This window comes from Colius striatus, chromosome 4 (assembly GCF_028858725.1).
Source record: "Colius striatus isolate bColStr4 chromosome 4, bColStr4.1.hap1, whole genome shotgun sequence".
Classification (NCBI taxonomy): Eukaryota; Metazoa; Chordata; class Aves; order Coliiformes; family Coliidae; genus Colius; species Colius striatus.
This window is the reverse complement of record NC_084762.1, coordinates 17,689,844-17,712,374: the sequence shown is the minus strand read 5'-3', so window position 1 is coordinate 17,712,374 and position 22,531 is coordinate 17,689,844. Positions and strand designations below refer to the sequence as shown.

The window sequence follows — 22,531 nt, the reverse complement described above, 5'->3', positions numbered from 1 at the left end:
AGTGAATTAAGCATGGCATCACTTGCCTTTTTTCTTCAAAGCTGACTTTCAATTGGTCACAGCAAGTAAATGAAAGCATCTGAATAGCAATGGAACTGTTAACAGTCTTGCAGTCACACAGAAGGGGAAAGCTTTATTAACTCATTCTTTAAATCAACGCTTTAGAGCAGATGTACAGTGATACCCATAAGCCTTCTAGTTGCAGCATTTCATCAGGAAAAAGCAGAGGGAAAGAGGCAAAGAGTCACAGAATGGGTGGCGTTGGAAGGGACCTCCAGAGATCATCTAGTCCAGCCTCCTGCTAAAGCAGGTTTGTGAAGGCTTACAGACTGACAGGTCAGGATAGTTTGTGTGTATGTGTGTGTGTGTGCAGTTCTTCAAATTACCTTAGCAAAAGAAAAGATGTGTAACCACAATTCTCTTCCTTACCTTGGCCAGACATGGGGTGGGATTCCCATTCTCTCCCCTTGCAGTCACCTCATTGAACATCCACTCTCACTAATAGGTGTAACGCATTTTGTTGGGAGAATTCACTGTCCAGGCAGCAGGATTCCTTTTGTGAAAACATACCATGCAAATAAAACTTAGGCTCTGCTGAAGGCTGTGGCCAGGATTTCAGCCTCCACCTGTGTTCATTTCCATACTTTACCTCTTTGGCCTCTGTATGCTGCAAGGTGGTCTATGATAGGTGCCAGCATGATACTACATTAAAATCAATTTCACCTCAAGAACCAATGGCTTAATTTGTAATGTATGTCAAGTGTGAAGAGATTTATTTCACAGCCCACGACTTGCAACAATATCAACTCAATGTATTTTCCTAAGAGGGCATCCATCATTTGTAAGTCTACCTTCTTGTTCTCTGCTAACAATAGTTCCCAAGGTCCTCATTTCCCTAATCTGTTAGAGCTCTGCCTTGGTAAAAGATTACAAGCAGGAAGCGTAAACAATGGGATGTACTCAATTCAAAGGTGCCAATGTCCAAATATCCTTAGAGCCAGGTTAGAATTCATAGTACCTTCAAACATTCCCTAGATCTGTTCTGCTACAACACAGGTACCAGTTTGTTATTTTTGAGCATAAAACAAGGCAAGAAAGATTGGTAGTGACAATTACGATATACTCAGCACTCACAATTACCTGTTGAAGTTTATCTTTTCTATTGCTGAAGCTGTCACTGCTTAGCATCTTTTTTAGCATTCCACTCATTAGCCATTACCCATAAACAGAGGTATTTATTTTTAATAGTGGTCCCTATTAAAATTCCCTTATAAAATTCTACAGTTTTCTACACTATCAGTCCCTTGTGCTTTGTTTTACAGAAGTGTTAGGATAGTGCCCTGGGCAATTACTCAATAGTATTGGAGTACGGGAGTTGTTAACCTATGGCTCTCAATCAGCAAAGCTATAAATATACCCTAACACATTATTTAATTAAAAGAATGGTAAACTTCCAAACATCTGTGCTTCTCAGATAACTTTCTGAAAATACACCCAGTTAAGGACTTTAGAGATGGATAATGGAAACATGTATCAGAAGCAGAGAACTGAGTAGAAATATTCACATCATTGGTGATTCTGGCAGGGGAAAAAAGTTCCCTTCAGTAAAAAGCAAAAGATTTTGATTTTCTTTCTGTGTTGTAAACAACAGATTTTTATAGGTGCTTTCAGGCTACTCTGAAGCTGTGTTAAAAACCTTGTCAAACAAATCTGACAAAGTACCAATTTGGCTGTGAAGTTCTGTCATTTTCTGTTTTGTAATCTTGTCGCTGGTTAAGCAGAAGAAACTGTACAAGATACAGACTTTGTAGCTCTAAAGAAAGTGTAAGAAACACTTTCCAAAAGGCACTGAGTACTTGTGAACCCCTTTTCCCCCTCTTTTATGACTCCTCAGCAACTCAACTTGTTGCAGACTGCTCTGTAGAGCCGTCCCTCCAGCTGGTGTTTGCCTCATGACAGAGTTGCACATGGATTACAACTCCCAGCAGTCACTGAGCACTGTTTAAATAGGATTTAAACAGAGAAGAAGGAGAGAGAAAGCACATGTATGTGCACGGCACATGCATCTCATCAACAGCAAACACCAAATCAAGTTCTGTTTCACTTACCAATATCTGGGAAATAAAAAAAAGTAAAGGAGTTGAACTCTCTCCCCACCCCCCCCCTTTTTTTTTTTTTGCCTGTGGAGTACTTCCAAGCATGTGCTTTTTTGGCTTTTGTTCTGTGTAAGCAGAACCTGGGATTCTTGAGGATCTTTTAAAAGGCATCTCCTAGAATAAAAACTAAAGTTCTGTTTCTGCAGAAAGATGGAGAAGACATTTGCTTGTTCAGTTAGCTGGGCAGCAAAAGCAGAGAGAGGCAGTAGGTGCTAGGGAGTAATGAGAGTGGGGAATTTGTGTTCTGGGGCAAGAGTCTCATATTTCACTTTGAAAAAAAAAATCCACCACTAAGTAAACCAGAAGCATTTTAGTTCTGAAGAGATGTAATTGAGTAAAAATGCAATGTCTAAAGACATGTGAAAAGGCAGAACTGAGTGATAAAAGAAAATTGTGGGGAAAGAGAAAGCAAAATATTGGAATGCCTAACAATGATATAGGAAGATGAGTGACACGGAACACATTAAGTTAGTGACATGAAGTGGAAGGCTAGGGAGAATAACAAAGTATGAAGACAATGTATCTCAATAGAGAGGTAAAATCCCTCTGTGCACAAGCATGTGGTGAGAAGAAACAGGACAGGAGACAAGCCTCAGCCCTGCAAAAGCACTGTACACTCTCCACATGACATGTGCCAGTAGCAGAATTAAGCTGATACCTGAGCCTTCACTCAATTAGTTTAATAATAATGCTAAACTTCCCTGTAAAGCCCATTTGAATGTATAAGAAAGTCACAGTGTAATGAAAATGAGTTCCCAAATTCTCTGCACAAAACTTTCGGAGTCTTTAGCATCAGAAAGTGTATACAACTCAGACAAGGGGGCACAACAAACCAATGACATTATATCATCTGATTTATAACCTTGAGTTTTTTATTTTTAGTAAAAAAACCTGCAGGATAGGTTTATTGGATCTATTAGATACTAACTGCATTTTTCTGAAAGAAGAAAAAGACAGGTACTGTACAATCCATATACAAGCTAGTTGAAACCTCCTACAATGTTTTAGTCATTTTGAATATAAAGTACATCTTTTTAAAGTACAACACCAGTAATGTTTGTAAAGATACCTTGCAGCTGCTGAAAATGTGCACTGGCTTGAAATTTATAGTAACACAGTCAGCAGTATAACACTTGTATGATATAGCCAACAAACCACTACGTCATAATATTTTTTCCCTGTAAAGATTCAATTTGTAAAATTGGCTACTGAGGTGATAGTGGAAACCATAGCTATATGCCAGATATTTTAATTTTCTTTGGATCTTCCTTTAACTGCAAGCAGACAAGAGTTTTATATTTAGAGAATGCATCATTACAAATATGTGAGGTAACTGTTGCAGACCATTAACTTGAAACTCTAATGCAAAGAAAGAAGGACTTAAAATTTTCAGAACAGGCTTCCATTGATCTTTAAAACAGTGAAAAATACTAATAAAACTACTGTAAACCACTTAAAGATGGTATCCAAGGAGTTTCCAGGAAGAGGATGAGCTCCTCGGTCTCAGGGCAATGAAAATTGGTTTTGCTACTCAGTGAACTAGTGTGCCTGTTTCAGATTTTGCATGCAGGTGGAAGTCTGCATTTAGGGGTCAGGACCCTTGCCATCACCAAGAGTCTTCCTGCTCTAGCTGTGTGGCAAACCAGGACCAAAATAATTTTTCCTGCACAAAATGTTCATAGTCTGAGGCCATCACTGAACAACATGAAGCCTTACTACTACCATGACAAACACAGGGTTTTATATGAGCTAATTTACTCTGCTTTTGTTGCACTGATGTATTTCACACTCTTGCTACCAGATTGTTTCTTTTATTTAACCCAACTCATTAGGCTAAGTTCAGGATATAAAACTGAGCACAAATAAACAGAGATACAGGGCAGTGCTAGGACAAAATAGCAAACAACAATGTATCATAAAGACCCACAAGAAGTCATTACACATCACTAGTATAGTGATTTTTGAGGGCAACACAGGAGTTTTCAGGAGAGATCTGTGTGTAAAAAATGAGGAATCTGTTTGCTTCTTTGTAGCAACAATCAATGGGATGTTTTGTAGAGGGGGCAAAACAGAAATAACAAACCAGAATGCTTGTAAGATCCCCCTCCCCAAAGCATCACCTTATGAGGCAAAGTAAAGATGAATTTGGGGATGAGAAGAAATCAAAGCAAAACAATACTTGGGACATGAGCAAATGATTTTGTTAGCATGCCTGGAACTTAGTCTTGGAGTCTCTATGCTTGAGGCTACGTGAATATGCAAGGCCACTTACCACCACGATATCCAATGTGATCATTTTAGCTCAGGTCCACATGAGGTCTATCAGGCTCAAGGCCTTATGCATTATTATTTTTTTTTAAGAAGCATAAACTTGCAGCTGAGATGTACTTGATTTGACACAAAAGCAAGACAGGAAGAGTCTATCAAAAAAGGATATTAGTCCTTTCCACAGCACTAGGCTTAACTGTACAAGTGTTTCTGGAAATGTTTAATAGAAAAAAAGTCTGTGAAAAAAAAAAAGAAGAAAAAACCCCCAAACCAAACTGCAGGCACAGCTGATACAAAGTTGTTATTTTGTTGTGGTTATTTTTTTAATAATAATTTTTATATTGCCTAAATCCCTAAAGTCAGCGTCTGGACTCTATCTGGAGGCTTCCCAAAAATCACTGCTTGTCAACATCCTTTTCACAGAAATTAGTCTGTTTACCTTCACCAATGCACTGTCAAGTCATCTCTTCCCATTCACATTACAGTTTGAATTGGTATCCTTACAGAAAAGGCCAAGCCTCTCTTTCCTTATCCAGGAACCTTCCATGTTAAAATAATTTAAATCAACAGAATGCCTTTGTTCAAAGTGCATATCTATAGAAATCATTGTCAATATTTAAATGATACTACTTTGAGATTAAAAATTGGTCAATTGATATCAATGAATGAAAAGGAAACTCAAAAATATCTAACTAGATATTTCTTCACTTTGAATCCTGATCTATAATTTAGATTTTCCTGTAGAAAGTTCCTTCCTCTTCCTCAACAATCTACTCACAGCTTTTAGAAGAGACACACAGGTTTGATATATCTGCTGAAGCATGCCGATCTCCTGAAGTATCTTTGACAAGTTACACAGGATCCCAGAGAAAGCCTTCACATCACCTAATGTTTGAGGGCACTCTTGATATACTATGCCTTGTGAAGTTATGCTCACTGATAACCGCAAACAGTGTCAAGCTGAGTTCTTGGCAGTTAAAAAAGACACTGGGAAACCTGAGAGACAATCCAACTTCCTCAGGCCTTAAAGAAAAAAAGTAGTTGGTAGTAACGAGAAAGTTGATACACAAACCAAGGACACATTCACTTCTAATGCATTTAGCTCTTTCTGTCTCAGGCAGTAATTGGCACTCATTGCTGTGTGGAAAATGAGTTATTGATCACATTTCCCTGATCACTGTGCATATCCCTTCAGCAGGCTCTTACCACCACAAATGGGACAATCCTTGGCAGTTCGAGCCAAAAACAACAGTGACTCCATCTGCTTTGCCACATTTCTAAATGGTCTGTCCCATATCAGAGGCCTAGTAAGTTACACCCAGATAGATGAACGGCGGTTGTCTATGTTGTCACAGTGCTGGAGCTAAACCTTCCAGCCAGTTGTTTGTATGTGAATGTACAGAAGGCACATTTGACAAACTCTGGCATATAACACTAATCCTCACAAAAAACAGAGCAAGTACATCAATGCCATGTACCTGCACACAGGAATGGTTTCTCCCAGAAGCTTCCCCCCAGCAATCGTGGCCCTGACACCCCCTTCCCCCAAAACCAAATCACTACCTGAAGTACCTACTGGATGCAGATGTTTGCATCTGTGGTATTGTCAGTCATAGCAAGCTACGCTATCAAGAGTGTAAAAGACAATTGTTCCATGCGTTACTCTGGAGTAGGAAATCCTGAAATCCTTCACAAATTTAGGGACTTAATGAATTATATCATGCCTTTTTTTTTTTTTTAAACTCCATCCAGCAGTTAAGCCAAAGTAGAACTAATTGTAGTCGCTAATAGTGGAAGGCAAAAATATGACTACTTCTTATGAGCTTCCAGCACATAAACTGCCTGTCATCCATCAGCAACTCCCTTTGGCTGTTCTTCAAGTGTACATAAGTCTTCACTGTTGTGAACCTCTACTGTTGTGAATAATGCACCTTCCTGTGTTTTTGTTTTCACTCCCATGTCCACCTTCCCCTTGCATTCATTATGCCACACAGCTATTGAATTATTATAGTGGTGGGTGGCTTACCTTTAGGGCTAGTCAGATTCTAATCATGCCAACTTTTTGTTTACAGTGCCTGAGCTGTCTGACTCCTTTGGGATTCACTTCATCAGTCAAAATTAATTTTGGTCTTTCTTTTAAGCCCAGAAGTTGTCCAGAAGGCATGTAACAAATATGTGAAATACAGAGATAATACCAATAAGCACCTTGGGGAGGAGACAGGGAAAAAAGGTCAGGAAAAACACCTTTATACTACCTTGGATATTCATCTGCAAGCCTTTTCAGACAGCTATGTGCAGGATAAAAGACTGTGGTAACCTTACAGGATTAGCACTACAGAAGAATTGTTTGGAGTGAGGAGCAGTGTCACAACATGTGATCCGCTGTAACGCTGCAGTATAAGACGAGGCCCCAGTAGGGTTTGTTTCATAGCTATGAAAACAGTGTGCAGAGCAAACTTGGCCATATCGCTCACCTGAGCTCCTCCTACAATTATACATTTCCTCTGCTTCCAATTTCACTTCATAACCCACTTTTTAATCTCTCTCAACACATGGAAACAGAAACTAGGATCAAGAGGGAAATGGTGCCAAAGATTAGAGGTTTAGAAATTTACAACTGTTATCTAAGGCAAAACTATAGTGGGAGCCAATTGCTTTAGTCAGAAGTCTTTGTTATTCTAAATAAGTTTTAATAGATGTTTTTGCTTTCTATATCAGAAGGTGGAAGTGTAATATTTTATGGGTCAAACAGAAAAAAAAAAACCCAAAACCAAAAGCAATTCCACTCCGAGTCACCCAATCTGGGAATTTGTAAAACTAAGGTCTGCAAAGCACTAACTCAGTAACAGATGTAGTGAATTATAAACATGAACTTGTCACAAATTACTACAAAAAAGCAGGTGGGCATCCTATTTTAAAACACATTTTTCTTGTTTTCATTATCGTTAATCTACCTTTCCTCTTAGAGTTTATTCAATACTAAGCATGACTGCAAAGTAGTACCAGTTCAGCAATTTGGATGAAGGGAAGAAAAAACCTAAAAAAGAGTGTTTTCAAAAATTACAGAACAGTGTACCAAAAAGAAAATCTGATTTAAAAACTCATTTCTGCTCAGCAGTCAAGTGGTCTGTTTTGAATTTCAATGTCCATCTGTAGCACTGAGGTTTCCGTGTCAGTGCATGCAGAAAAAGCTGACGAGGAATGGTGCTGCCTTACTCCATTCCTAACCACAACCTAGTAGATAAAGTCTGAAGTCACAAGTCAGCTGAGAGCTCTACCAAGACTATTAAAATGTACTGGCAAAGCTGGAAGGAAGAAATTTAAATGACGCTAGGTTAGACGTTTCAAAGGGATGAGTGACTGATGCTGTTTTATGTTATGCCAGACAATGCTAATAGTTTAAACACTAGCTCTGTCAAGTGAGAAATAGATATATTATCGTCTGTGAATTATTAAAATTGACTTCACCTACTCACCTTTACACTTTTATGGCTGCAAGAAAAAAAAAATCAAGAAAAAGAGTCTTGCAAGGGAGGCATGCACTCTTAATCTATTACTAATGTCTTCTTGAATCCTGTTAATATTTTTCATATTGTCTGCTTTGGTGAGCTCAGACACTATATGTGAGGAATGAGCAAAAATTCCAGATGATCCTAGGCATAAAGCTCTTTAATGTTTAAGTCTCTCCTGCCCTGCAGATAATTACTGTCTCCTCTTTCACCCATCCAGCTGGGACATCAGACAATTTGGGAAGCATCCAACATGGGCATGAAGCTCCATTTCCTGGTTCATGACAAGCACTGCAGAGGGTTATACCACAGAAAAAAATTTCTAGGGTTTTATTCAGCAAGAAAAAAAAAACAATGTAAAAAGTTGTTTAGATCTATGAAGCTCATTTTCCCCTGCCACTCAACCATACAAGCTCTTCTTGAACACTAGGGAAGTAAGATTAACAATGTAAAACGTTTCTAACACTTTGTTAAGGTCAGAATCATTGCTACAGGTTTTTAGTGGAATTCAAAGATGAGACATGGAAGATATGGAAGGTGGTTAAGCACTCATCAATATCATCATCACAGGGTAGCAACAATAGCAAAGGTCCCACACCTCTTCATGCCTCTGTTATGAAGTTGGTAATTTACAAATGATTACTCTAAAGGTGGTAGAGGGGAAAGGTGAAAGTTTATTTATTTTTTTAAACAACCACTTCCAAAACTCCATTTCCTCTCAACCATTTGCCCCTTTGAGAGAAATTGTAAATTATGAAGGACAGAGACACAAGCCCGAAGAAAAGCTTCTTGTGGACTTTTTGGGGCAAGATGGAAGATCTCTATGATCAGTCTAAAAGAAAACCTGACTACACTAGAAAAGTACCCTTCCATCTCCCCAAATTGGTCTTTCCTGAGAAAAACTGAAAAGTCAATTTTATTATCTTTTTTTTTTTGGCATAATACTTTTTTAACTTTTTTTTTCTCCCATAAGTAAAGTGAAAACATTCCACATTTTCTAGGAGAATAAATATCAAATAACTAAAGAAAAAAAGAAAAAGTAAAAGAAACCCATTGTTATTTTTGGACTGTGAACAATTAAAAAAAACATGAAATGAAAACTTTTGGATACAAATGCTCAAACCCTCCTGCTTCCTCAGAACTGGCTACCTCTTCCTACATTTCTCCTAACGTAGTCCATATGGCCCTTTCACACTCTGTCATGGGGAACAACTCACAGGAACAACTGCACTCTGATAACATCTTAATCAGCACCAAAGTAACAGTGATACATATTTTGGGAGAAGTGGGCTTAGGATTTGGAGAATGAGTGGCTTGAAGTACCATCACTGAAGCAGGAAAATATATTGGATGCCATGGCATACTCAGGCTCGAGACAGCTAAGAACACAGCAAACTGATGACTGGAAGACTTCACGCTGAAAAGGCTGATGTTAAGGCATCTGCTGACCCAAACTCACCAGAAGCTGCTTTCAGCAAGACAAAAACCATCTCTTGGCTTCTCAGAGGAAATACATGAACACTCTGTGGCTGTCGTCTGCCTCTGTGCACCCACTCACCCATAAAATAAAATACAAACAGCTGAAGGCAGGCAAGCTCTTGTGAAGACTGGAGAAATTAGAGGGGAGTCTAGCCCTTAATTCCAGATTTGCTGAAGGAAACGTCACCTCTGTCTCATATCCTCTTTATTCAAAAGCTGTTTATATTTTCATATAAATCATGTCATTTACCCTTCTGTGCTGCCATTCCAAAACCACTGCAAGAGTTGAGTTGGCACAGCATGCTTAAAAGAAAAGGTTACAATGTGGTGGGAAACACAGTCAAAATGTGAACAGCATTGTTAACGTTTTGCTTGACTTTTAAAATCCCATTGTAAAATAAAATAAACAGTTTCTGAAAGGCAGAAAGATCTTCAGACACGCTCCCACTTTTGAATGTGAAACAGCTATCAGGTCTGTAAGTGACCTCAGCTACCTCTGACACCAAGGTGTTTAGAAAGCCCTGGTGGGAACAGTTTTGTGCTGAGATGCTCTGCCAGTACTCCAGTCTCACTGGGTATTCTAATATGTGGTCTGGACAACAATTCAGCTCTTTTGAATGTCTGACTTTATGTTGGAAATGGGGAATAGACTGTAGGTGACAGAGACTGTTGGTAGGAGGGAATACTTGGCAGTTGTGATAAATGTGTCTTTGGTGCTGCCTGAGCCTGGACTCCTGTCATGGCTTTTGCCTGATCCAGGCTTTCTCCTGTACCTGTAATTTCCCTTCAGGTGCTTTGTATTTCCCATCACATCTGTTGGAGCACAGAAAGTGTTTGCATGGCTCATGCATAGGACAGGCAGTGATAACAAAACAAGGGATGGTCCAAATGAGGGTGAGACAGCAGACAGAGATAACAAGGGGGAGGAGGAGGCCAAATGGCAGGCCAAGAGAAGGGGGAGGGCAAAGGGATAAGAGGTGAGATAGAGACATTCTGTGCATGAATAAACATGAATAAGTGAAAAGGTGGTGGTAAGACCCCCCACTGCCAGGAAGGCAGAGAAGAATTACGGGCAGGAAACGTCACTGCAGGAGCAGTTGATTAAAACTACAAATTGTATGAACTTGGTCTAATTCCTTCTTGCCTGCAAAGCCACCCTAAAAGAACCTGGCTAAAGAAACTGTCAGTAACTCTGTTCCCAAATACTGTGCTCACGTAGGATGGGGCGGGCAAACAAGCTGGCACCTCCTGAGTTCCCACAAACGTTTAGGCTGGCCATCTCAGTTCCCATCACAGATGAATTGCTTTGTTTCATATTAAGATGCAGCATTGCACGTAAGCACACTCTTTGCTTCGGGTATGGAAACTGTCCTTATTAACTATTCATGCCCTTGAAGTGAGCACTTGCTTGGATGCTTGGCTGAATCAGGGCCTAATTAAGGAGGTAAACAGCATTCTATCCTCATTCAACTCTCCCTCGGTCTTAAGCCTCTAGTCACCTAAGCTTAATTTTAAAATCTGTTTTCAGGAGTTGATCCTGGATCTGGCACATCCAAGATTGCTACTAATTGCTACATGTCAACAGAATTTTAAAAAATGAGCAATAAATTCAAGCTACTAACTCCTCTGCCTAGATGACAGCTTTATCTTCACACACTAGCTTTTCAATGGGATCTCTTTACCCACCCAGAGTGGAAAATTGTGTTGCCTAAAGTCAGTCAGAGATTTCTTCAAGTCAGTGCAAATATTTCTGAAGAAAAATGACTGATCTTGTACATGAACATACGGTGCAACACCAGGGTGCAAAAGCACTCCAACATAGACCTCAGGAGGTAAGGACTCCCTCTTCCTCTGGCTTGTCTTGTCGGATAGTTGTGGTATTAGAGAATCAGCAAGCAGACTCAGAAAGACAGGCTGATGTTCTCAGGAAGATCAATGAAGATGTGAAGGTCACAAATGACACATGGCTGGTTTCAAAACCTCAGAAATGACAGCAAGTAAAGAGGTGATGAAGGATGAAGGGGAACAGAGCCAGACGTAGAAGTCGCCAGAGAAATATTTTGTTGGAGGCACAGCAGAGGAGGAGTAGGATGACGCAAAGAGAGGCAATCAAGTAAAGTATAGCATATGAGGACTGCAAACTGGTGTCCAGAGGGACTCCTTTATTGGATGTGCCTGGCTAATACTGATGTAATGAGCTAGTTACAAAGCAAAGAGTCACAAATGTGTGTGTGAGCATTGAAGGGGCACATAGTAAGTATCTGCTCCCACAAGAAAAGAGGTAAGCTAGGGCTACTGCTAAGAAGAAGATTAAACGAGACAGTGAGAAAGACTGGACATGAGCCTACTGAGGCTTCCCAGGTTTGGTGACATCTGGAGAAGAAGCACAAATGATCTTCCTATTTTCCAAGGAACAACTAAAATGAATAAGATCAAAGTGAAAAGTAGAAAGCTACCTGTGGAGGGATGGTTGTGTCTGCTAGGATTGGCAGCAGAGCACAGTGCCACTAGGCTCTCCTAACTTTGCCACTGCCTCCTGATCTCAGCTCAAACAGTGCTATCTGCTCTGCCATACATGTGTTTCAGAAGCAGAAATGCAGTGGTACTAGTACTAGTTTTTTTAAACCTTTTTCACATGCTTGTTGAGAAACATTTAGAATATGTGAAGTGCTCAGTGCCTTATAAATTCTATACAGAGACAAGTTACTACTAATCATTATTTTTCTTGGCTGAATTTGACATGTATGTTTTCAGAGATACCTCCTAAAACAAACAAACAAAAATCTACCGCAGATTTTATTAGCAGGAAGGATAACTAAAAGGAAGAGGGTGCCAAAGGAATGCAGATACAATGTTGAGTTTGAAGTAAGGAAAGATATAACTATTCTGGCTAACGCAGCAGCAAAGTCAGCTTGGAAGAGAATTAAGGACAACTGAGATAATAATTTACCAAGGCAGTAGTTTTCACATGTTGACATACATTTTCAGAAAAAGGAGGAAAAAAACCACCAGAGAATGCTGTCAGAATTATGACAACTTGCAACTTCTTTACCTGGCTCCTCATGAGGAAAACAGACAGGAAATTAATCTGAAGATTATTTTTCCTTGAATGCTCTCATTGCATTTTCATGAGTATTAATACAGGCCACATATTGACACTGATGAGCAAAAAAGATCCTTGAGGAAGGGAAGCACGTGTTTCCTCATGCAGACATCTGAACAGTTTACAGTCACAGGCGGCTCTGAACTTAAGGGTAGGAAATGAAGCTTGTATGAAAACTACAGTAGAAACACAGGGCATTTAGGGTTTTGTGATCATGGTTTCATTAGACTCTAAATGCTCTTTAGGGCAGGAACACTTAGAGGAGTTCAGAAATGTTTTTGACTTTAAGAAAGCTGACTTTGGGAGAATGTGATATGCCCCAAGGAATTTTTACTGGAATCCTATGAAACATGGGAAACATAAAGCTGAATTTTTAAAAACATCTGAAGAGACTGAAATTTAAAGCTGTTCTGCTTAATTCCAAGGAGGGAAAAGGGCAACTGAGGCCAAATATAGTTAAGAAGAAATGTAAAGTTTAGTGTAAGCAACACATAGAAGACTTGAGGAATTTCTTTTGTATATTATCTATCTGTAGATATTTAGATACAGGAAACAATCTTTTGAAAAGTAATCAACTTGATGAGGAGGGATACAGAACTTCTTAGGAGTTAGAAACAGCAGTTTTAAAGAAATAATTCTAGGAGGACAAAGTATCTTTTGACAGTGCCATGATTTTTTTTTTCTCCTGACTGTTACATGAAGCTTCATTTAAATCAGTACTAGAAAGGACTGAGAGTAAAATGTTTAATGCTTAAGGCATATAACAAAAGGAAGAAGTTAGCAAGTCAGCATGCCCATTTTTTTTTCTTTGAAGAAAAATAATAAGAGGCTAGATGACTGCCTAAACATTAGCATCACATTGTGACAGAGTTTCCAGGGCTTGCTTTAAGCAAGGAAATTTGCATTGATGTATGTACATCCTCGGAGTCACAGCCATGTGAGCCTATAACAAACGTGATGCGCGAGTACAACCTGCAGTTCCTATCCTAGGCAAGCAGTAGGATAACTACAGAACAAGTGGAAGGGAAGGGCAAGAATTCCTTGTTACGTTGCAGAGCATTAGATTCAGAGAAAAAAAACAACACTTGCATACGGCTACACAGTTTCTGGGTTTTTTTCCATTTTAAAAAGTAGCCTAACTGAGGGAGATATACATCTTAAGCTCTGTGATGACAGGACAGATGAGTGAGACCTGGAGTTAATCTTCATTATTGCAGGAAAGGGCAACGAAATGAAACAAGCTCCTATAGAACTGTTAGCTCAATATCTGCCATGCAAAAATAATAGAGGCAATTTTACTCAAATACTTTAATGGGCATAATTTGATTAGAAGTAATTGTGCAATTCTTGGAGGGAAACTTCTGCATACAAATTAATAGTGATTATCTTGCTGAAAGATAAGAAAATTAAAGACAGGCCCTAATTCTCTAAAAATTACCAACTTCAGGGGTTGAGAGACCTGTTGCTTCCAACATTGGGTGCTGCAGGGTTGCTGGCTTCTAACTGACTGAAGTGGCTCACTGGATTTCAGTTTTAACTTTTCAAAGACATTGAAAATTAATTTTAATATTACTTTTGTGAATACCAAACAGTCTATACTGAGATTTAAATAATCTAAGTTGGCTAAAATATGAACATTATGATTGTAACAAAAATAGGAAAGACTAGTGAGATGAGTTCTGAAGTATCTAAATTGTACAGGTGGGTAAACTGTAGTGGAAACTTATCTTTACATGACTAGGGCAGCTAATGAGCGTGAAGTATGACCTGACTAGTCATGTGTTAAAAAGTCTGCAAAATGCATGAAAGCTTTTTCATAGCATATCAAGTTCAGTATAACCAGCAAACCTGTCATAAAGCTTGTGTGAAAATTGCTGAATTGCTGAATTTTTCCCCAATCCTTCCAGCAGGTTAGAGTCTCCAAATAAAATTTTAAAAAGTCAGAAAAGATACTGATAGGAATTAGATACAAGCTGAAAGAAATGATACTGATAGGTTTGTAGTTGGCAAGATACAAGGAGGGAAGAAAAGAGACAGGCATTAGAAGCATTAGCACAAATAGTTCCCAAGGCCAGTAAATATCAGGGGGCCCCAGAGCGGTCAAAAAGCAGAGTGAAGAGATTTAGAGGCAAGGCATTCAAAGGGTTTACTTAGTTTGACCATAAGACAGTCTCACATTTCAAGGTTTCTTCTTCAGTACAGCTAAGCTTTTCAATGGGAGGCCTTGACCCCAGGGATCACTAACTGGAGAAAACAAATGTGTTTTTAAATGAATATATTGGCACTGTCAGGGCTGACTGTCCACAAGATTAAATGATATTTATTTTCACTTTCCAGTTTACCATGTTAAATTTTAGAGACACAGACAGATAGAAATCTTTCCAAATAAGACATGAGAATCTGAGCATCAGATTTTCTGCGTCAGCTGAAACAGCAGAATTCCCGTTAACTGATCTGACTAAACTCCCTTCCAAAATGTCAGCCTTAGGCTTTCTTGCCTCCAGTGGTCTTAGTGAGGGTGGTGGGAGGGGGCAAGTGCTGTCAGACTGCTTCAGTTCTCTCATCAATTCTCCCTGCTTTCTCACGATGGACTGGATTTTGGCCTGGCATTGTTAAATTGCACAGGTGTGATTTCTTGACTGAAACAAACAGCTTGACTGCCTTTGATAAGGAATGGAAGCAAAATCAGGATTAAAAAAGAAAAAAAAAGTGATTCTGGGTCCCCATTCTGAGATGTTCTAAGAAGGAAACTTTGATTGCAGGATGCCTTACAAGTGCCTGCTCACAGTTCATCTGCACATTCCTTAAGGCAAAGGTACTTCAAAACTCATTTTGTGGTTCTACCTTGATCATGCTTGAGCAGCTTTCACAGCTTTCTTGGATTTCACAGGAACCAAGTAGGGACTGAGTTAAACACAAGGTAAGATGGGGGCAGCGGAAGAGAGATGGAGCCCAAGGGAAGGCAGCCTGTGACAGACCAGATAACTTCAGATAAACATCAGATGTCTACAGAGTTTATATGTCATGCTGTTTCAATACCACATTCCACTCTGTATTTTAATACATCTTTATACTCATGTACAGACCCACTAGAAATTGTGTGAGCATTCCTGAGAGACCTGCCCATATCCACTGTCCCAAAATAGACAAGCTTATAGTGAGCTGAATTTAAAAATTGTTTTCCCAAAAAGGAGACCAATAAGGACTGAGAGGAGACCACAGGCATTGCTATTACAGCAGAAAATGTCTGAGCACATGAATAAGGTGGAACCACAGCTTCTGAGGTTTTCAGAACTACATACAACCCTTGAATTTTGAGGAGTGAATATGTTACTTGTCAGAAGTAGGTATGACAAAGCAGAAAAGTGGGTCTCACAATGGGCAGTCTTGTTGAGTCAAGTGTCCTCTTCCTGTTTGGTAAGTCCTTTTGTCTCATCCTTATCATCCTGACAGTTTACCAAAGCACAGAATGACAGACAGTTCTTAATGACTTCCTAGGGTTCGATTCTAATACAAGGCCCAGCCCTTTTTTGCATAACAAGAAAGTCTCTATTCCTCTCTTGTATTTCCACTTTAGAACCCCTGTCCACTTCCACACGTGCAGACAAACGTGCTCTCCTCACACACTTCTGAGCGGACTGACTGATAGCTGATGCTCACCCTCCCCAGGAGTCCAGAACATCCTCTCCTGGGCACACCCACTCCCACATTGCACAATTGGAGCTATTGTTCTCTTCGTCCAGAAACCAGGCTCTGTCCTGTACCATCTCTGTGTGTTGCCACTGTCCTGCCTGACTTGGAAATACTGTGTGGGTTTTTTTTTCCTTGCATGCTGAGTTGTTGGACTTGATGATCTTAAAGGTCTTTTCCAACCAAAACGATTCTATGATTCTATTTGATGATACTATGCTCATTAGGCAATTTGAGCACAGCGTTTAGTGGTTCAGTCCTGTCAACAGTGTGTACTGGTTTAGCATCCCTTGTAGACTTCACTAAGGTATTCCAGGGAGTAAAGATGTGTTCTGTGAATGAGCATTTACTGAGTGAGTCCCTGCAAAGCATCCAAGAAAACAAAGTACATCTGGGCTTCTGAAATGTGCATTTTGTGCTACACAAAGTTACAAAGATCTAAGCTAAACAGGGGATAGTCACGGGAGTTGAAACACTGTCACGAAGACACAGAAGGAGATACCTTAAAAAATCAAGTCTATCAGTGCTCACTTTCCTCTGCTTTCCCTTCTTACAGCTGGAGGAGAGATGACCAGATACCCATTCAAGACCAGAGGAACAACAAGTTGGTGTACACTTTGTTTTGTTTCCCATGAGATGATGTTTCATCCCACTAAGCATCCCTCCTCCCCTTCAGTGACTGAGGCGGAGTAGCATCTCTGTAACAGGGCAAAGACACTCCTCCTGAGCAATGCTGCCTGCTTGTTCCCTGACAGCTGTCTGTGAGGGGGTGGGCAAGTGGGCTAATTTAGAGCTCTGAAAGCTGCCAGCAGGAGCACAATTAAGCCGTTTTCACACAGTACTGACCAAATGCAGCAATTTATTGGCTGGATGATTGGATTATTCATTTGCAAAGCTGAGAGAGGGCAGTTTCTTACCACTTCAGTTGGCCTGTAGTACTTGTGATTGACTGTCACGTGAATCTTGCCAGTCTCTTTGCATCTTCCTACTTCATTTTCATTCTTCCCTTCCCACCTGTAAAGAAGATAAACATTTAATCAACCCATAATTACTTTAGTGCTCTGATCTTACCAACATTTGGCCTGCTTTCATTTATTTGAGGCTGGTGTCAATTCTCCCTGCAGGACAGTATAAACTCATTAGCTGTAGGAACAAAGGCAGAGTTTAGACTTGAATGGAGCAACAATGGCTTTTGAAGTCTCTTTGTTTTTTTTGATTCAGTGGAAGGTTTAAAATACAGGACTTCCAAATTAAACACATAATGCTTGAGGAAAATAAAATGTCCTGATTTCAGAATGCATCTGTAAATAAATATGACAGTGAGGGTTTTTCTTTTGTGGATTGGTTCAAAGTTGTTTTCTTATAATATTTTTAATTCTTGTATTTTGGCCAATACTTTCAGGAACTCTTTAATCTGTTAATTTTATGGACGTGAAGCTCTGTTTGAATAGCATTAAGCTGCATAATTTAATTTGTGCTTAACTAGGAAAACCAAAGCAAAAACAGTTCTTGAATTTTCAGTCCTAGTTCGACATGGCACTTCACATACATGTACTGTAAACAGTACTACCCGTGAGCTGAAAGCTAGCTACTTTGTCCAAATTAGTTTCATATGTGTTGAACAACCTGCAATTTGCTGTAATTTAGGTGATCTAGTTGCGCCATGAACTATTTTGTTAGCAACTGTCCTGGTCTAAAATGTCAGGAGGAGCAGAAGAGGAAAGGTTTGGTGAGTGACGAGCTCTGCCTTGGGAGAGGCCAGCCTGCAAGCCTCAGGATGATGCTCCCTCTCAAAACAAATGCTTCAGATGACATACATATGAACATACATTGGTGCATCAAACCTCATCCACTGCAAACCTCATCCACTGAACGTACAAAATCCAGAATTGTGATTGAAACTCTGTACTCTCTTTCCTTTTTGCCTTTAAGTACGTATCATGAGGCTCTGAACCAGCTTGGCATAAAGGTGTGGTGATGAAATCCTTTACTTTTTTTTTTGGTTTAAGTAAAACCTATGTAATTTAAATCAGCACTGTGATTTAGACTATTTAGCTTTAGTCACTAGCAATGAAAGAAAAGGGGCCCATCGCCTCCTGCTTACTAATTGTACTGCCTGCTCTTGGGATTTTGTCACAGATTTTATTTCTCCTTGCTCCCCTGCCACCACAAAACTCGTAGAAGAGTTTAATTCTTTGACAGTCTCAGCCTTCATTTTTGAATTATCAGCCCTGGAGGCTTAGGAGGAAAGTCAGAAAATGTGACCTCTGTGTACCCATGAAGTTTAAAATACTGAAAGACAAAATGAAATACGAACTATGCGCTACTACTAATTTTTAAAACCCATGATTTTTAAAGCAACAATGCATGACTTTGGATGATTAGCAAAACCTGTAGGATGCTTGATGCTGGGAACACTTCACATTGAAATAATTTCCAAGAGATAATAGCCACAGTGAAGTCAGTTGTTAATAGTCATGCCATGTTGCTAAACATGATTTATAATTTAAATTTTCTTTCTTTCTTTTTCACAGTTGCTGTGTTTGAAGCCTGAACTGCAAAGTTTTCATTCAGAAGCCAAAACTAACATTAGACCCTCCCTTTAAAGGGCAGAGGGTAAAAATCTGCAGGACTCAAATGAGCTTAATAGAAAAGTAACCGTCACCAGTAAAACAACAGGAAGCGCTTAGATCAGGAGACATTAGTTGTTGTTGGAGGTCACTGAGCAGAGAACCCCATTTAACACCCAATAGGCTCCAGGAGGCTCAGTCTAGCCAGTAAAGACTCATTTAATGTCACTATCAAAATTATGTAACAATAGAAACAGCTTAAGAAGAAATCTCCACCCGTTTAGTTCAGCCTTAATGTGAAAAGTTCACAAGGAAAAAATATATTTCTCATTGTGAACAAAGTAGCATTTGAATGCTTCACTTCTAATTACTCCTGGCACCTTGGGGCTCACAGCTCGGACACCATACTGCTGATAAAAGACCTTGCACTGGGACCTGCCTGACACCAGGAGCAAGACATCCATTTTGCTAACCAACTCCCTCACCCTTCTTCCTCTAATTACAAACAAAGGGAAAAAAAACCCAAACCCACCAAAACTTTATTATCCTGAAACACGGGGAACTCTCACGTTTCTCTGGTTTGAGATAGCTCCAGCCTCAAGCACTACCGAGCCTTTCATTCCTTTGGGTGGATACCCAAGCAGGCAAGAAAATAGCCTTCAGTAACTTGATAGAAACACAAAGGACTCCTGGCTAAAAAAAGTTTGTCTAATCAGGTCTAAGTTAAATTTATAGGGGATGGGGAGCGGATCTACCCAACCTCTAGCTGGTGTCAAAGCTCAGGGCTTCCAGGCAGGTGCCTGCTTTGCCTAGTGTAGGCATTTCACAAAACACTGTTCCTAGAACCTGCAGGCAATGAGCCTCTATAGCAAGGCCACTGCCCACCCCATAGTGGGGACCTTCACTCTCTCATTGAAGCAAAGGATGGGTTTGCTCTCACAGTTGATGGCATCAGCCAAACATCAGAATACTCTGCAGAATAGTCTGGTACTGACAGCAGGTTTGATGGCCTCTACATCTCTGCTTCCATGTCTCACTGTTGGAGATCGGTGTTTTGGGTTTGCTTAGGATGACAGTTGTTGCCGACTCTAGTGGATAACACTGCTAACACTGAGCTTGAAGACTTCCATAAAACTAAGCTAATCACATATCAAATGCATGTGCAAGTTTACTTGTTTCACCTCAAGAGTTTTTACACTCAATTTACAGAGGACTGGACTGCACTTAATTTAAGGTTAATTCCATATCTGCAGATCACTGCAGATCATGATAACGCTTATTATCACGAGTGAAGAATGCTTCTTTTCTTCTTCAGCTCTGTAGATTCCAATTATTTTTCATTTCCTATATTTAGAAAGAGCAATAGTCAAGCTATATAAACATCCACAGGTAGAGATGATTTTCTCAGGACAAGGAGCTGGAGTACCCACCCAATGGAGTGTGAAGAGGGCAGAGAAGGACATGGGGAGCCAGGATAATCGAAGGGTGAGAATAGCACTGCAATGGACCAAATGGTCCAAATGGCTGTAACTGAGAGGCAAACAAGGCAAAGTACATATATTTTTGAGGTGATGAAGAAATCAACTAAAAAGGGAACCTTTCACAAAAGCATGGATAAACTGAACAAGTATATGCATTTCATCTCCTTGCTTATCTTTACATAGAAACAGAACTGAGAGCATTTTAAAAAATACTTAAAACCACTACTAGCTACAGCTCAGCCCCTTCATGGAAATTAAAACTATCACAAACTTCTTTTAAATAAAATATATGCTAATAAATATATTTTCACATTTGAAAATGAACAATAAATTAATGAAAAAGAAAACTTTAGGAAAACTTGGGTCTTCCTCTACAGCTAATACAAGATACCATTTGTGTAGGCTTCTTGGATTTGTGGCCTGATTGCTGCTACACAAACAGTTAAGCCAAAGCACTTAATTCTGTCCCTTCACTTTATAAACAGCAAAACTGACACCACACTTGTCTTTTACAAGTAATCTTTTGTAGGGAAACTTTAAATATGACTTTTCAGTTGTTCCTTTGCTACCAGCTCAACCACTAATCTTGCCAGCAGCTCTGATGCATCAAATCAATCAAAGATATAGAGATTGCATAACCACAATCTTGTGCTTAAATCTAAAGAACAAGTATGCTACCACAGAGGGATGTACTTAAATTTGTTTTCAAATGCTCTGATGAATCAGAGTTAAAACAATGCCAGTGTTGTTTCCCTAATCCCCAGCATCATCAAGCTCACGTTTCAAAAATGTAAATCATGACTCCCCACATTATGAGGTTTTAAAGGAGAATATAGGCTCAAAAAAATCTGGTTTCTTTTGGTTTTTTAGTTCATTGGAAACCATTTGAAGCTCTTATCCCTTTATGCCAAATTGTGAAAGCTGATGTTGAGAAGAAAATGTTTTCTCAAACATATTAATGCTTCTGTGTAAACCAAAATGTTCTGGAAAGATAAGTTTTAGTTTCAAGTAAGTTCCATTACTGTCAACTTAAAAAAAAAAGTAATATCTAAAAAAGATACTCTGACATTTTCAGAATGGATTTTTTTTTCTCTTTCAGAATGGCTTTAAAAATTCTTTTTAAGTTATTCTTTCTTTAAAAGGAGGTGGGAAGAGGCAGCAATGCGGCTGATCTGAGATCAGATATTTTTTCCAAGTGCATTTGTGAAAATTATTTTAATTTCATTTGGTGGCAAAGCTGAATTTCCCATGATAAGCCACATTTAATTCTCACCCAGACTTCCTACAGGAGAAACTCTCATACCTCTTGTGATGTATGAAATCAGATAATTAAATTGTTACAGTCTTGAAGCCTTAATTTGAGTTCTGAAACATTTATTAGGTCTGCCTACTGATAAAGCCTTGTGTCAATAAGAAAGTAATAAAAGCCTGTTCAGCCGGAAGAGTTAATTCTCCAGCTGAGGTGGGTTACATGCCTCGTAAAACACATACTCTACAGTGAGAATGGTGATAAAGTGCTGCAGTCCTAAGTGAGGACCCTTGCTCATGTGGGTTTACCCAGGCAAGCATTCTTCACCAGCCTTGCTGGGTTCCTTTCAACTATCACTTTTAAAAATGCCTCCAATTTCTATAGGAGATTCTGTTCCCTTTCTCCTTATCTGAAACCTTGTGATTTTCCTGAGCTGTTAAATACAACACATAGCACTGGCAAAATAGCAATTTATCTGGTGGGCAAAAGCCAGATCTGAAACAGTAGCTCTTTTGATGACTTTTGATGACTACTCTTACATGTCCCCATAGCACCTTTATTAAAATATTGTTGGCTTTCCATTCTTACAGCAGTCCTTCAAATTCCACGTTTCTGTAACTTGACCTTTCACTTTAAGGTAAAAAGCAAAAAAAATGCCAAACCAGAAAAACCTTCCTTCTCAACTAAGTCTCCGTTCACCCTTCACTGTCACTGAAGAGGCCTCTGCTCCACTTCTGCTAGTAGTTCACTTTGTTAGATCTTACAGCTATCTGCAAACTCCCTTTTTAGGGTCATCCTTTATAAGACCAACTTGCATGTTAGTTAAGATAAAATTTATATGCAGAGCCAAATGACTCAAGTAAAATATTCATTTTTACTAAATTCATTCTGATCCTAGAAGCAATGAATATTTCTGTAACAAATGTGCATGTATTTTTATATTAACAAAAACCACAATGAATCTTTCCACTGCTTGAACAGCTCTCCTCTCCTCTCCTCTCCTCTCCTCTCCTCTCCTCTCCTCTC

At 39.3% G+C, this 22,531-nt stretch overlaps 1 protein-coding gene across 2 annotated transcripts in view; it reads right to left on the bottom strand.

Annotated features, from left to right (window-relative positions):
* GMDS (GDP-mannose 4,6-dehydratase) overlaps positions 1-22,531 on the bottom strand; it is a 417,125-nt gene that overhangs the window by 54,995 nt on the left and 339,599 nt on the right. For both annotated transcript variants that reach the window (XM_061995859.1, XM_061995860.1), the window contains one exon: positions 17,123-17,219. In XM_061995859.1, the coding sequence (XP_061851843.1) occupies positions 17,123-17,219 (97 nt within the window). The remainder of the gene's footprint in view (positions 1-17,122; positions 17,220-22,531) is intronic.